At 40.8% G+C, this 16,902-nt stretch overlaps 1 protein-coding gene across 1 annotated transcript in view; it reads left to right on the plus strand.

Annotated features, from left to right (window-relative positions):
* FLACC1 (flagellum associated containing coiled-coil domains 1) overlaps positions 1-16,902 on the plus strand; it is a 245,081-nt gene that overhangs the window by 129,186 nt on the left and 98,993 nt on the right. Inside the window, exon 11 of the mRNA XM_069226071.1 lies at positions 11,099-11,202. Within this exon, the coding sequence (XP_069082172.1) occupies positions 11,099-11,202 (104 nt within the window). The remainder of the gene's footprint in view (positions 1-11,098; positions 11,203-16,902) is intronic.

Consider the following 16,902-nt stretch of genomic DNA (forward strand, 5'->3'; position numbering starts at 1 on the left):
GTTTTCATTCTCTGTAATATTGGCTTTGACAACACGAGTCTTCAATTGTTGCTCCTTCACCCAGTGCTGGACGCGCTGTGGGTCCTCTGTGGATCATCTATCCCACACCTTGGCGCTTTCTTACAATGCTGACTTGGACCATTCATGGTTCGTGAAAATCTAAGTAGTGTAAGGCTACTTGTTTTGAGTCCTTGTTCTTTTGGTTTAGGACTCTCATCTAATATGGTGGCTCTTTTAGGTACGTTCTCCAGCGTCCCACATTAGGGAAACACATTTGTCCTTCTTCAGTTTTTTACTGTGCACATTTATGCCTGGTCCGTTTCAGCGTCTCTATCCTACTTTTGGTGGCAGGGCTTGTCACAGTTCTTAGTGTGAAATTGGATAACGGGGTGAGTTGTGCTTTTTCCCCAATTGTTTCCTTGTTGTTTCCTGTGTTTAGCTTATCTAATGAGTATTTGGATTGCCGATATTGTGGTCCAACTGACAACACAAGGGTATACCTTTGCAGTATTGTCACAACCATACTCTTTATGCCACACTTGGTATGTGTGCACTACCTCTCACACACCTTTACTACAAAGGGGCCGAAATAAGACTAGTTTCAATATAAATGCATTTTTTTAATTGCCTGGACCTCACAAGAGGACATTCACACCACCAATCTCCCACTGTGATTGGTTTGTGTTGCCACTGTCTTCCTATCTTTATCCTTTGCATCAACTTTATTGTTTAGTGCCTGCTGTTGTTATTGCCATTTTTGTTACTTCAATGTTGGCGTTTCATGCAATTGTTACTGCACACAGCTGTATCATTTGTTGGCGGCGTTTATATACATATGCACATTTTTCAATATGGACCTGTATTACATGATTTTCAAGTTCAATATTGGTTCAGCACAGTGGGGGCCATTACATATCATAATTGCTTCTTTTAAGATACAGGAATATGTCCTCACTGGGTTTCTGTTCAGTGTAAGTATCAGTTGCTTTTTTGATTCTCTATATTTGTCCCCCTCTTGTTTTCCCTAGCCTAGGAGCATTTTTATGCCCTTCATGTTACTTACCTTTTTCTGATCTAGTCTTTTATTAGTGACTTAGGGCCTAATTTAGGTCTTGGCAGAGGGGAATACTCTGTCACGTGTGACGGATATCCCGTCCGCCTTGTTATGATCTCATATCCTATGGCGATCGTAATAAGGCAGACAGGATACCCGTCATGTTTGTGACCGAGTGTTCCTTCTGCCAAGACCTAAATCAGGCCCTTAGACATTTGAATTTGGATATACTTTAGTATTACCGGTGTGACAATTTCATATTGAGTATGATTATTTTATGGATGTTTGGCTCATTGGTTTGTGTTTTTTTCTTTGTAGATGCATAAACCTGTATCAAGAGGTTTTTCTTGGTCACCTTATTGATATGGCTATTGCCTTAAGTTACAGTCTTTCTTTGACTTGTCACATCTGTTGCTGAAGCATAATGATATGGACTTTTTCACTTACAAGAGGATGGTTTATTTTCCAGTAGGTTAGAGTTTTACCTTTTCTACTTTTACTTTCAAGTATAGTAAGAAGGTTTCTTTAAATTTTTTGTTTTATTTACTTGTAACTGACTTTGTATCTATTTTTTTTCCTTTCCATAGAATTTTACCTGAATTTAATTTCTTTTCTGGAAGACCAGTGATTTGTGATGATTTTAAACTGACTTGCTTAGATATGATGCTTAAGGTACTAGACATGATTCATTGTTTGTTCTGGGTTTGTGATAATCTTTTGTATTTTTTAACACTTGGTAGCACACATGGGGTCTTGCTTACTATTGGCTTGGTTGTTTGGTCTCGGTTTTAATTTTTACATTGCATGTTTATTTAGCTATGGTTTGTGGTTCTGTTTCATCTTGTTTTACTTATTCTTTAACTATTGCCCACCCCTGACTCTGAGGACCTTCTATGACAATCATGTATCTTTCACTACTTTTTATTTGTGTGGTGGTCTTGTATATTAGCATAGCATGGGGTATTCTCTTATACTCTTCTATTTTAAATGTTTCTTTTAAGAATGACTTACTGTATGTCTTTTGATGCGCTCTTGCAGCCCTGAAGAAGTCTTCATAGTTGGTCGAAACATGTGTTTGCTTTGTTCTCTATTTCGATTTGGTACAAGGACAATAATTGCAAGTTGAAAATCTTTAGGCTGCTAAAATACTATATTTATTGCACATGGAACATATGGAAACAGTATCTACTACTTGGGTTGTTTATGAATACTGTATATATATGTATTCCATGTAAATGAATGTGGTTATTTGCCAAATAAGTTTTTGGTTTGCTAATTTAGTATTTAACTTTGTATTGGGACTGTTTGCTTTGTGCGTGGGACATTTGTATATTACAGTTTATGTGGTCTTGCTTTTGACATCTCCCATGAATGTACCTCAGAGCAGCATGGGTACTGTCAGTTGTAGCGCATTTAGTTTTTACATTACCACTTCTAGTAGGGGGTTGTAGTGAATATGATACCATTGCTGCAGTTTGCGATAGTTAAATGCTATGTGTTTGTATGTATACTTTCTAATTTCTCCCGTAGAAAGCCTCTCTTGTATAAAGCCAGAGTGAACAATACTACACATACTCTCACAGTAGTACTTGCATATATGCATATATTAGTTCCGTTTGGCGCTCTAGTGCATTGCGTCCTGTGTTTGTGGAAATAACTCCACAGAGGTGCGTTAACCCTTATCAAGGGGTTGGGCTGTGTTTCTTTCCATTCCTGCGAGTTAATTTGAATGAACATATTAGAATTTATAAGCGACAAAATCAGGACTTCACTTGGACATATATGGTACTATGTCATTTGATTACATTATGCTTTGGGTGTCTGTGGTTATTCCCCTATAAGTCGAATCTATCTGTATGGAACAATGATTGATGGCATTATTTAGAACGGAAATTTGGATACATGAAGAAGTCTTTTATAAAGACAAAACATGTGTTGGCGGCTGTCAGTTCTACATACCAACTTGATTCGCACTCCAAGGACTGTATGGCCTCTAATTTTTTTAATAGAAGGATTATGCCAGAGGATACGGCTTTTTAATATATAGAGACATTATGTATCTTTGGACTTTTATTATGCTTATATTTGCATTTCCTTGGCAATAGAGTGTTCACAGTAATAAATGTGTTCTTTTATATGAACTTCTCAGTGACATTACAAAACGTTTATATATGTGACAAAAAATGTTTTCTTTCGAGTTGATGTCAACTGTTCAGTTGGGTGCTCCTGACTTTTAAATATCTTCATATATCAGTTTGACAGGAGACAAAAAAAAACAATTACCAATGTGTATCCTGCATAACACTTCAAAATGAAACAGCCATTTGATAGTGTTGAATAGCTTATCTGTGCCTTCCGATGCTACCATGGCTGGGAGCTGTAGGTGACCATTATGGATAATTGAGAACCGTCTTCTTCGGTTGTGCTGCCTAGGTTTGACTGGAATGAATTACCTCTCATCTGGAGGTCCATAGGAGCATGTGCCAATAATTTGGCCAGGATATTATTATCTCTATTGGTTAGTGAGATGACTGTATGTAAAGAGCCCTCCACTGCCAAGATGCCCAGTATTAACAGCAGCGTAATGAGAGCCAGTAAATACCCCATAGAGAGTGCCTCCTTATATCTCTGAATCAGGTAGGTTATAATCAAATCAGAGTATCCTTTAAAACATTCAATAGTGAATCCATCTAGCACAGAGATTTTCCCATTAACTAAATCTGAAACAGCCTCTTTTATCTTGTCAACTGTAAAAATCGCCAATCCAGCCCAAAACGTTTTGGTTTAGAGATATCTTAATATCTGTCATCCAGTAGACAAGCGTGGGAGAGTAAAGAACAACATAAAATTCATAAAGTCTCACAAAAACATATCAAAGACTTGTCTAGGGTCTTTATGTGCAGACCTCTCGTCACTTCTGGGATATCAGTGCTATTTGGAGTATTGAACATTTCACTTGTAGCTGTAAAACCTATTTGTTTTAGCCAATGGATTTAGAAACTTTTACTGTTAAAAAATTGTTGTCAGAAACACACAGAGCCTTAGATACTTTTATACACACCGGGGTCGTAATCCTTGCACCAATAAGTATGAGGGTGGAGGGGCTAGTAAATGGCTGGCTGCGTGGCAGTTAAATAAACTGTGGGTTAATAACTCTCGGCTAAAAGAGATACTATGAGATGCAACAGAACAAAATTCCCTCTTTAGTAGGTTTCCAGTGAAGTCCCCAGTTGTATCATGGGAGGCATTCAAACCAGTACTAGAAGGCAGGGCGATTTGATATACAGCCAAACCTAAGAAATAACTTAATATGGAAGATTGCATTTTCGACTGCCAAACCAACAATGTGGGTATAAAGCAATAGAAATCCAAATATATGAACTCAATTTGCCAAAAATACTTTATTGCTGGTTCGCCTTCAACGAAGCCCAAAAGCAGGACTTGCATCCCAGGGCAGGCTGTATGAACATGGGAACAAGGCTGGCTAATTGGTTTATTGACAGACTAAAAAGGGAAGAACGGCCTAGAACAGTTTTTAGCATTCAAACTGTTGATAGACCTGAACTCAGTAGCTTGGAGGCAATCACAGAGGAGTTTGCTAAATTCTACAAGAATTCATGCACCTCTACCTCCAAGATAGAAACGTCATGTCTAGGCAATTTGGAGCAAAACTACCAATTGACCTAATATCGGAGGCTGATCAAGACACTTTGAATCAAGAAATCACATCTAACAAAATTAAAGCGGCAATTGGTCAGTTACAGTCAGGAAAAAACCCTCATCCAGATGGCATTCCTAAAGACACTTCATTTATGGCCTCATACTTATGGGAGATGTTTACATGTGTAAAAGAGGCAAGAATACCACCAAAGTGCATTATGGAAGCAGTAATCGCAATCATACCTAAATCTTGTAGAACATCAGAAAAAAGCGACTTTTTATCACTAGATATTTTTACCTCATTATTAAGAGGGTGGATACTAGCTAATGTGCTTGCTAATGCATCGACATTGAACATTGAGCTGGTGATCTGCAGGCTCCAAGGTGGCTTTATGCCACGTACAACAGCCAGACATAACATACGCCATTTGATTAATGCACTGGAACTGGCAAATACAAGAAAGCCTCTCTAGCAGTTTAACCAATTGATTTTGAGAAGGCTTTTTAATTCATTAGACTGTGAATATGTATTTGCATTGCTTATTCATTTAAACCAGGAATCAACATTTTGGCATACACTTGCTTCCTCTACACAGAACCATAAGCTTGTGTGCTGGTAAATGGTATTCTATCGCACCCTATCCTAATTCCACATGGTATCCAATGGGGTTACCCCTTATCTCCATTACAGTTCATGTGTGCTGCTAAATTAGTGGCTGCACTCATCATATCAGAACACAAAATACTGGGATTTAACCGGGTCATGGGGATTGAGGGCAAAGTATCTCTATATACAACATGTCTTTATATGAACCAACTCTTTATATGCCTTAAAACACCCTGAGAAATCTGGATCACATGAGATGCACATGCTTAGTGCATTTGTAAAGTTTTCAGGCCTAACGATTAACTGGAAAAAATCCAGCTTGTTCCTGGCAGATGATCACAGGCTCCTCACAAACAGTTTATTTAAGACTTTTATCTCTATGATTAGGTCTTTTTTTTGGTGTCAGTATTGCAAAATGTTGTAAATCACCATACAATCGAGGGCAGAGAGTGGCTGTTTTCACAATATATTACCATGCAACACATCTAGTAGGGATACATGACTGGTTGTTTTACACCAGATTTGACCCAGCTCATGAAAGATGGGCACTGGGTATAAGGAACCAGCTCACTTTTTATATGGGGAAAGCTTACACTGGGCTGCTACAAAAACAGTCTTTGGTATAAGTAGGGAGACTCTGTGGAGAAATGGAGGGCACAAAACAAACAGTGTTGGCTGGTATGTTCCTGGCTGAAATCTCGACAATGGAGCGATCCTCGGGCTGGAACACACTAAGAATAACAAATTGGAAGATGTATACTATTATAAGAATGTTTGCCTCCCTACAGGACTTGCTCTGACACTGTATCTGAATCATCATGAGGAGCTTCCTAAATTCAGTCCTCTAGGAGCAAAAATCACAATGGCAGTCCTTTCAAGACAGGAAAATGTCACCAATATAAACAACTCTTGTCACCGACACCTCAGATACATTCCCGCAGCTTAAAAAAGACTGCAAACAGATACTGGTGAAATTGAGAACAAAACTGGCAAATTGCTTTAATTGCTCCCAAAGAAGTTGCAATCTCTGCGTGATATAGACTATATTGCATAGTATTTAGAATACTACGGAGAAACTGTGGCACTTGGGGAAAAACACACAACCTACTTATCTAAGATGCAGAAAGGTGAGATTGTCTGCATTCTGTCTAGGATGTTGGGTGTTGTTGAATTACTAGAGAAGATAGTAGGTATTCTCTTGATGATTATGCAATAGCCCATGGTTCTCTCTCTACAACTGGCACTAACAAATAGTTTAGATGATGTGAAAGCCAATAGATGCTCAAAAATCTTTGTCAGCTTGGGATTATGATAGAGACAAAAGACATAGAACAATGTTGGAGAAAAACTGAAGCATCTAGCATTAGAAAATGGAACGCGGAGCTTGACCACTGTAGAATCCTAGAGAAACAAGTATATGAAAATTGAGGACTGTATTGTATATTTGTTTTAATGGCTGTGCTCTTCAATTTAAGTATTAATAATTGAAAAGTTAATACAGTGTACTCTATAAAAAGCACTATTGGGTTTCTGTATTTTTCAAAAAATTATTTAGTAGAAAACCCTTACTAAACCCATAGGGAGGGTCGTGCTTGCTTAGTACGCTTGCTGACAGTAGAACCATGGTATCAGTGAACAATTCGCCATACAAAAACTATATAATGTGATATTACTTATCATTTCATGCAGTTTAGACCTGGTATTTACCAACCTAAGACTTGGTTCATCATTTGAGTTTCAGTTTTTGGGTCTCAGGTATAGAACCTGAACTTGCATAGACTTTTCTGAATCTTGATTTCAAGAATTTGATTTGTGGTATTGTAAGATACCTTAGCCCAGTATGTAAGACTTGTGTTCACTAGTACAGAACATGAGCTTACATATACATATTTAAGATCAAATGACATGAAGGGGTAGTAGTAAGCTCTTTTAGTCAGACTTAAAAGACCTCAAAGATTATCATATTGACTTCCCCCAAGCAATATCAAACCAAAAACACAAAAGGACAGTGTTTGAGATCTCAAAGTAAAAAGATGATGGTAGCTTCTTCAGGATTTTTCTCTTATTGTGGATAATTGAATGCAGTGTTTACATTAAAACTGGACTAGTTCTATTTATGAAGATTTGTGATATCTTTATTCTTAAAGAAAACAAGGGACCAAAATGTGTTTTGCAACTTTTACAATCTTTTCATTCACCTCGTCAAGGCCAAAGAGATTTCACAACAAATATTGAACAAAGTATTATCAAGCCAAATGTCACAACATAGAGGACACCAAAGACCACTATTAAATTGTTACGAGATAGAAATAATCAAAGAGAGAACAAAAGCTATACATTAAGACATAAAAAATGCAAAATCAATTATTTTGCTTACTTAATCTCACATAATTTCAAAACTATTCAAAATTAACTAAAACCGCATCTAAGTCATATTAACGAATACTTCACCTCAAGACCTCAAACACTGCCCATACATATATATATATATAGGTACGTTTTGTGTTTGAGGACCTGAGAATCAAGAACAAAAGGCTCTGGCAAGTGTGAATAATATTGAGTTCTGGTGTCTGAAAAAGAGAAGTAACAGTGTAGACTCTGGACCTCAACAAGTAATGTGTTAGACTACAGGATTTGAGAATCTGAGTGCCTGGTTCCCTGAAACCATTTTTACAACCAAGAATGTAGGTCCTGACTTAGAGATTGGCAGATGGCCCACCATTCATCAGGGTGGCAGAGATCATTTCCATGCCCACCCTGGCTGGACATCCACCTGCCATATTTTAGACAGCTCCGCCAGCCATGTGGAAATCACTATGCTTTCAGAGGAGCGTCGTCATCGCAACTCTTCTGACGGCACTGAAAGTTTGCTATGTGGCCTTCCATGATTCATGCAACCTCTGAGGAAACTTTTTTGTTTTTCAAAAGCAAACTCCCAAAGCTGGAGTTTGTATTTGAAAAACAAAATACTAATGACCTTTACACCATGGGAGTTTTCTTCCAGAATGTAGGGGCCATTTTGATTTTTTCTGATCAGGACCCCCAGGCTTTCCCTGGCAGTCCCAAACTGAACACAATACATCAGACTATTCGTTCTCAGTAGGGTGGATCATCTGATATACTTACCGATGGCTCCACCTCCATGAGCCTTCGATGTAGGGTTTCCAGCATAGAGACAGAGCCTGACATTTGTCCTCTGTCTTTGAATATACAGTAAATGTGACAAGGTAAGAACAAAGTTTAAAGGCCTTTTTACAGAAAGTAAGCACTCATGGAAGCATACATGCAGCAATGGTGAACAGGATGTGCTCCACAGGAGGAACAAATACGTGCTGGACAATCTAAAATAAATAAAGCCAGCAAATAGAAAGCAAGCAAATGTGAGTTACAAACCACAAAGCCAGTGGTAAGCAATGGGCAGGCTGTATTCACAGGGAAACTTTCAGAATGTCCCCAAAATGTCTGCAAACCAGACAGCAGCACTGTCTGGTAGGCTTTGACATAAAAGGCTTATCTAACCAGAAAGAGACTACAGAGGAAAGTGCGGAAACTGTAAGTAGATTGTTTAATATATTTTTGTGAATAGGAAGAGTTTAGGGAGTAGTGGGCAGGATTAAACTGTTTGGATGCTTCTTAAAGATAATGAAATAAGTGGAGATTTAGTATCAGTTAACGTTTCACATTTATTTAAAGAATTTGGGATTAGTGTGTGACTCTGAATAAACAAAATCAAGAATTTGAATTCCTGGCTTCTGACTCAAGAGTTGTTTCTCTAACAATCGTATTCTGTAGTCAGTAATGCGTGTTAAGAGCCATATAACATTTTCAAATAAAATGTAGTTTTGCTGATTTATACCAGTTGGTGGTCCTGAAAAGCTAGTTTCTGCCGACCGGCCAGTGGTACGGAGCCTCTTTGTCAGGGCCGGCTTTTGGGCGGTGTGAGCGGTGTGACCGCACTTGGCGCTGACCTCATGGAGGTGCTGTGCTTAGCAATTACTTACGAAACTTGTGATTTAAAAGCTCCTGCTGAAAAGTTCTTTGTGCGTTTAGCCTTCAAGAAACGATTAAAATGTCAAGATATCTCTTGTGGTTCATGTTCCTGCTAGAGAGAGAGATGGGAGTTTTGCCTAGTGGCAGCTTTGACTCAAATAAAGTAGCATATTTTTAATATGCCTTCTGCAAAAAAACAGAACTATGGGGCATATTTAAGAAAAGTGGCGCTGCATGCAGGGCAGCACCACTTTTCTTGCACCCCTTAGTGCCCCCCTAACGCAACCATGTGTGCGTCATATTTAAAATATGGCGCACCATGGTGGTAGTTAGGGGACTAGCGTCAGAATGTTTTACGCTAGTCTGGTGCTTTGCAGGATTAGCGTAAAAAATGTTGACGTCAATTTGCAAAGCACCCAGAGGCCCATTGTAACCAATGGAAGCCTCCTTTTAATGCCTGTTCTGAGCAGGCGTTAAAAGTGCGGGAAAAGAATGACGCCAAGAAATCTGACAGATTTCTTGGTGTCATTTTTTTGGCCCCCCCTAATGGGGGATGCCCCCTTGGCATACATTATGCCTGGCGCAGGCATAATGTAGCGCAAAGGGATACAAAGTGGTGCAATGCATGCATTGTGCCACTTTGAAAATATTGCACAGCGCTTTTGGCCTTCTAACGCCACATTAGTGCAAACCAAATGAAGCTAATGTGGCATTAGAATGGAGCGAGGGGCTCTTAAATATGCCCCCATATTTTATGTAGCTAGCTGAGTGGATTAGTAAAGCCAGTCTTTACAAGTGCTTTAAAACACATGAATGTACATAAAAGGGAGAGATGAAGGGCACATTTGCCGGGAGTTAGTGAGTGAAACCGAAGAGGTCATGGTGTGGGGGCTCCACAATAAACTGTCGCACAGGGCACCAACCAGTCCTAAAACCGGCCCTGCTCTTTGTAAAGAGCTTTTGCTAATTGTGTGCTGCAGTAGTGTTCTATTGTGTTTTTGCACACCTTTCTTCCAGAAAGATTATTGTATCACAGCAGACACATAACATCCCACAGTACAGCATTCAATATGAGACCCCACTCCTTGAAGTGACCACTTTGGCAAGAGTCTTGTACATGCACTCGAGTCAGCGTGGAGAGGCGCGCCAAAGGTTGAAGGTACTGAATTTGCAGGCTATGTGTAAAATTGAACATTTCTGTGAAAGTTGACACTTTTAGGTGACGATTCTGAAAAAGATGATTAATAAAATGTTTTTTAAAGTGCACAAACTTCTTAAAAGAATTAGCAGACGCCACCAGACTGAAGGCTACGAATCGCACAGCAATTTAAGATTTTGACGTAGTCAACAAAGATGTATGGGAACAGCCTTTAATACTCAATAGGAACCACGCAGTTCCTTAACAACGCAGTCTCAACAGTAAATGTGTCTTTAGGAGGCATTCATGAACCACCCAGGTCTTTACAACAACTTGTTTAAGGGAATGTGTTGTTAAACTGGTGTTGGATTTTAAGTCTGACACCTTCCCTACTGTAGCGCAGACTGGAGTTGGAATAGTAAATTATACTATTTCAAAGTTCAGCGCCCCGGTCGTTGTAAAGAACTGCGTGGTTCAGGAATGTTTGGTAAAGACGCATTCGTTGTTAAAACCGCATTGTAAAAGCACACGTTAAAAAGGCCTGCATGGTTCCGTCATATGACAAGGTGTGTTTGTGGTGCCTGACTGCTTTAAGTGATGCACAGTAACAAGCTAGGGCAGCTACTCAAGTTACGTTCTTTCATTGTAGGCGCGGCCATACTTAAGGATGTTGAGAAAGAGAAAAATGACGTGTGGCTGAATGCTCAGAAGACGATATCTACCATGCACTTTAAGCATTCAGAGGAGATTGAGGTAAGGCGGTGTGACTTCACAATATAGCCAAAGCCTAGTTTAGGCCCGGAAACTTCTCACTGATACACTGACTGAAGGAGATGTACAGAATAACTGCACAAGTCATGCTCAATCTGGCCTAGCACTTTTGGCAAAGATTATGAGGTGATCAGAATGGAATTCATTCAGGGGTGGCACTCCAGAAAACTACACTCTAGAATACTGTGCAAGCCCCATCCCTTTAACAACAAAATTCTACACAGTACACGAAATATGAAATGGCCAGGATATAAACCTTGCACAGCTATTATATCAAGTTGACAGCCACATGGTCCCAACTGAACACATCTCCACAGTAACTATTCTGTTATACATCTCCAACACCACTCCACTGCATTCAGTGTATAGTCAAAATATGTGGTGCAAGTCCTGCAGCACAATTCACAATTTTGCAGTGGTATGCTGGTCTACAGAATTGCAAGCATTGTGCCTCCTGCTTCAGCCTTTACTTGCTATACGCAGTGGATCTTTTCCATCTGGCACCACTGCTTCACTGAACCTTGGTGACAAACCACTGACTCACCTCACAGCACTGTACTCACCTGAACACCTCCATGACTATTAAGTATGGTGGTGCTCTCTTGCATGAGTACCACTGTCATCATAGAGAGCACCAAGACTGAGAAATCACACTCACACACTCAGTGGCAATGTGGAAAAGATGAGCATCAGTGTTCCCACCACCTGCTGATCACTCACTGTGACCCTGGCTCTCACAATGCATCACGTGATAATTTACAGGTGAGAGAACTGGTGCTCACTGCCGGTTTATAGCTGCTTCACTACTGAGGTCTTTGTTATTTCTGCTGCCATTAAGTACACAGGCTCATATTTTCTGTTTATGTGTGATATACACCAGTATCGTAGGCTTCTGCAGATTCTCCCAGCTGTGTTACTCTTCTAGTCCCTGTTCTGCCTTCCTACTTATCTCCTATTGGAGCTTACAGAACCTCTCTGGAATGCACTTCTGAGTTCAAAGAAGACCTTTATTGTTGTTAATTCTTCCCCACCCACAAGTTCTTGAGAGACGAATTAATAGACTTCCAGCACACGTTCAAAAGAGTAAAAGTAGTCGCAGCAATTAAAACAAAATATATCACAGTACTTCTCAGTTACAATGTACACAGCAGATTATATTAGCAAAGCATAAAAATTAAAATTCATCACGTATGAGCAAGTAGGACCTATCTTCAGCTTCATCTTTCTGGGGTCTGCAAGTTGATGACTCCGGTCAACTGCGAGAAAGAGATTATCTACCCACACGGGAGACTGGCAACTGGCGCCTAGTTCCAGCCTGAAGTCAAGCAGATTCGAATCTAACTCACTGTAGCCCAGAGTCATCCTTACAAAAGCGTGCCCCCTCCTCTCAGACTCGGGAAATTACGCAAGCCTTTGGAGACTGGCCAGATCTCCTAGACTTCTCCTCTTCCTAAGCCTGAGCAGAAAGGAAAACACCAAATGTACTCTCTCTTATCAGGTCTAGTCTGGTGTGAAGAAAACAGCTTGGTTCATCTTGTGGAAAAACATATCTTGGAAAAATACAGCTTGGATTCTCAACTGCAATGTCTAACTCCACGTTAAAGGCAATAGGCAGCTAACCTAAATATCAAATGTAATGTCTAATGTCATGTCAAAGCCAATAGGCAGCTGAGCTGAATACAAAATGTGATGTCTAATATCATGTCAAAGCCAATAGGCAGCTGAACTGAATACAAAATGTAATGTCTAATATCATGTCAAAGCCAATAGGCAGCTGAGCTGAATACAAAATGTAATGTCTGATATCATGTCAAAGCCAATAGGCAGCTAAACTGAATACAGCATGTCAAAGCCAATAGGCAGAATACAGAATATAATGGCTAATGCCATGTCAAAGCCAATAGGCGGCTAAACTGAACAAAACATATAGGGGGTGATTCTCACCCTGGCGGGCGGCGGAGGCCTCCCGCCAGAGTTCCCCCCTCCAAAATACCGCTCCGCGGTCGCAAGACCGCTGAGGGTATTTTGGGTTTTGCACTGGGCTGGCGGGCGACCGCCAAAAGGCCGCCCGCCAGCCCAGTGCAAAACGGCCTTCCCACTAGGACGCCGGCTCAGAATTGAGCCGGCGGAGTGGGAAGGTGCGACGGGTGCAGTGGCACCCGTCGCGTATTTCAGTGTCTGCATAGCAGACACTGAAATACAAAGTGGGGCCCTCTTACGGGGGCCCCTGCAGTGCCCATGCCATTGGCATGGGCACTGCAGGGGCCCCCAGGGGCCCCGCGGCACCCCCTACCGCCATCCTGTTCCTGGCGGGAGACCCGCCAGGAACAGGATGGCGGTAGGGGGTGTCAGAATCCCCATGGCGGCGGAGCGCGCTCCGCCGCCATGGAGGATTCACAAGGGCAGCGGAAAACCGGCGGGAGACCGCCGGTTTTCCGCATCTGACCGCGTCCGAACCGCCGCGGTCAGAATGCCCTGCGGGGCACCGCCGGCCTGTCGGCAGTGCTCCCGCCAACCCTGGCCCCCGAATGACCCCCATAATGTGCTACTGGTGAACATTGAGCAACTAATATGCGCAGTGGTGAAACACAGTCATTGGTCAAACACAATTAATAGCATCACATTCCACCCTATGACCAATGAATTTTTGTTTCACATATCTCTTGTTTAAAAAAATAAAATAAAAATCAGCACAAAAAAAAAAAACACTGTAAGCAAATCAGATTTGAATGATCAAAGCAATCACTGTAAAGCAATGGAAGTGGATTAACATATAGATCTCATAACCTTTCACATCAGGTACATCTACACAGAAAAGACTGAAACTTTTATACTCTGATTGAGATAATAGTGTCTCTAAAATAGCAATTTGATGTAGCATGAGTTCTACTCATGTAAAGGTGCACAGTCCACCTGAAAGGTTTGCTGGAAGGTAAGTGAAAGTCAGAGTTCCACATGAAAAAACACAGACAGTTAACTGTTAAGGTTGCTTAGTTTCAGTGGAAGAATGCAATCAAACAAGTTGAACTTGAACCGAAGGCGCCATTTGCGCAAAATGGATCCATGGTGCTTGCACTTTATTCAGTCAGGTTCAGGTTGGGGGTTCGGTCCCTTCCCCGACCCCACACGCACACACCCGAAGGGGGACCACACAGCACACTCAGGGACAGTGGTGAAACGTGGTAGGATCTGAAAAAGAAAAAAGTATGAATTTTCTTGCAAATAACATTTGTCATTTGAAATGTACCCTTCCTCTTTTCCCTGTTTTATGATCAGCAGGACGTTTTTGGGGCCCTTTATTATAATTTCTGCAGGTTCTGGAGGGTCACTTGGGGCTTCAACCCACACCTCAGCACTGAGGTTTTTATCTGCTGCACCACAGCTTCCTTTTTCTTGCACTGTCAGAAAGGCTGGGGCAGACTCCTTCTTTACCAAACCTCCATTCACTGCACTTTTGCCAAGTTGGGCCATTCTGTCTCCAATTTGTATGAATGAATCAGATTATTTTCTAGTTATCAGCATAATTTTGATTTCTCCTTGGTAATCAGCAGCAATCACTCCCCCTAAAACCTGATCAATTTGCCATATCTGTCCTGGTAACTTTCCTCTCCCCAACTGCTCTGTGACTGCTTGTGGGACAGATTTCTCTTGTGCGTGCTGCACAGTTTTTATCAAATCTAGGGGAATGTGCATCCCTCTCATCTCTGCCCACCTGTAAGTGGCTTTTTCTCTCAGCTGTTCACATTTCTGGGGCACCCACTTAGCCATCCCCACTAAGGCAGAATTCTGGGTGAACACTTCTCTCTCTGAATTTTTCTCATTAACATCTGCAAAGGAATTGAACCAGTTAGGTGCAAGCCATGTGGAAAAACAAACTGCTAAACCATTGGCAATGAACCAAGAATCAGCGTAAAAATGACACATCTCACGTAGCTCTTGCTTTAAAATCTGACACACATTGTACAACGCTGTTCCTTCTCCTGTGCCAGAAAATAACATTTCAGTCAATGAATCATTAGTCAAACAAACATGCTTTTTATCTTCAGGGGACACAAATTCAAATGGTGCACTCAATTTCACTAGTGACTCTTTTACCTGTGGTACTCTAGCACTGTCTTGCAGGTACCAGATCCAGTGTATGATCCTAGCTAGGGGCACTCTTTTCTTCCCCTGTTCCTGATTTACATGTAAATCCGTGTTTCCCTCTTGCACTGCGCAGAAACCTAAAGTCTTTATTTCATTTGCCAAATCACAAGCGCGCAGCTGCATATAATTTTTCCTTGTGACTCTGTACCAAAGTGTTAGGATTTCACTCAGATGAGGGCTATACTGTTTCCAAACATCAAACAAACTAATGAAACTCGGTGTCTCTTGCTTAGTGCAAACAGTAAGAAACTCTAAAATCTTTCGTTTTACTAGTGCATTTTGCGATGGTACCTCGTAAATCACATTCTGAGCTCTGTTCTCCGTTTTATCAGTTAAGGAATGCACTTCGACTGCCAAAAAACCTGGCTCACACGGAGGCTCAGACTGGCTCACACCTGTCTTAACCCCCTCATTACTGGAATGGGAAAAGACAGATTCTTCTAAAACAGCAGTTTTATAACTTCAGCATTATCTTGCATTAATGTATTCTGGCTAATTTGCTCACGTAAATTCTTATTTTCATGTTCTAACTGCCTACATTTCTCCTGCATTTTTCTGTAAGCAGATAAAAGTATCCAAACCCTTCTGTCAAAAACAAAAGGATCATCATTGCTTCCAAAAAGCACATTTTCTAAATATGCTTTATCACAACAAGAAAACATGTTTCTCACAGCACCATCAGGCAGTTTAACTACACATGCATTTTCAAACATGGTCTGCCGTGCTTCTGTAATTCTCCAAACAACAAAAAACAATACACTTTTAAATTGTGCACGTAGAAATCTATAATTCGACCCCACTCCTGGTACCAAATGTTCTGCCTTTCTACTTATCTCCTATCGGAGCTTACAGAACCTCTCTGGAATGCACTTCTGAGTTCAAAGAAGACTTTTACTGTTGTTAATTCTTCCCCACCCACAAGTTCTTGAGAGACGAATTAATAGACTTCCAGCACACGTTCAAAAGAGTAAAAGTAGTTGCAGCAATGAAAACAAAATATATCACAGTACTTCTCAGTTGCAATGTACACAGCAGATTATATTAGCAAAGCATCAAAATTAAAATTCATCACCGTATGAGCAAGTAGGACCTATCATCAGCTTCATTTTTCTGGGGTCTGCAAGTTGACGACTCCGGTCAATTGCGAGAAAGAGATTATCTACCCACACGGGAGACTGGCAACTGGCGCCTAGTTCCAGCCTGAAGTCAAGCAGATTCGAATCTAACTCACTGTAGCCCAGAGTCATCCTTACAAAAGCGTGCCCCCTCCTCTCAGACTCGGGAAAACTACGCAAGCCTTTGGAGACTGGCCAGATCTCCTAGACTTCTCCTCTTCCCAAGCCTGAGCAGAAAGGAAAACACCAAATGTACTCTCTCTTATCAGGTCTATTCTGGTGTGAAGAAAACAGCTTGGTTCATCTTGTGGAAAAACATAGCTTGGAAAAATACAGCTTGGATTCTCAACTGCAATGTCTAACTCCACGTTAAAGGCAATAGGCAGCTAACCTAAATATCAAATGTAATGTCTAATGTCAT

Source organism: Pleurodeles waltl, chromosome 3_1 (genome assembly GCF_031143425.1).
Source record: "Pleurodeles waltl isolate 20211129_DDA chromosome 3_1, aPleWal1.hap1.20221129, whole genome shotgun sequence".
In the NCBI taxonomy this organism is placed as follows: Eukaryota; Metazoa; Chordata; class Amphibia; order Caudata; family Salamandridae; genus Pleurodeles; species Pleurodeles waltl.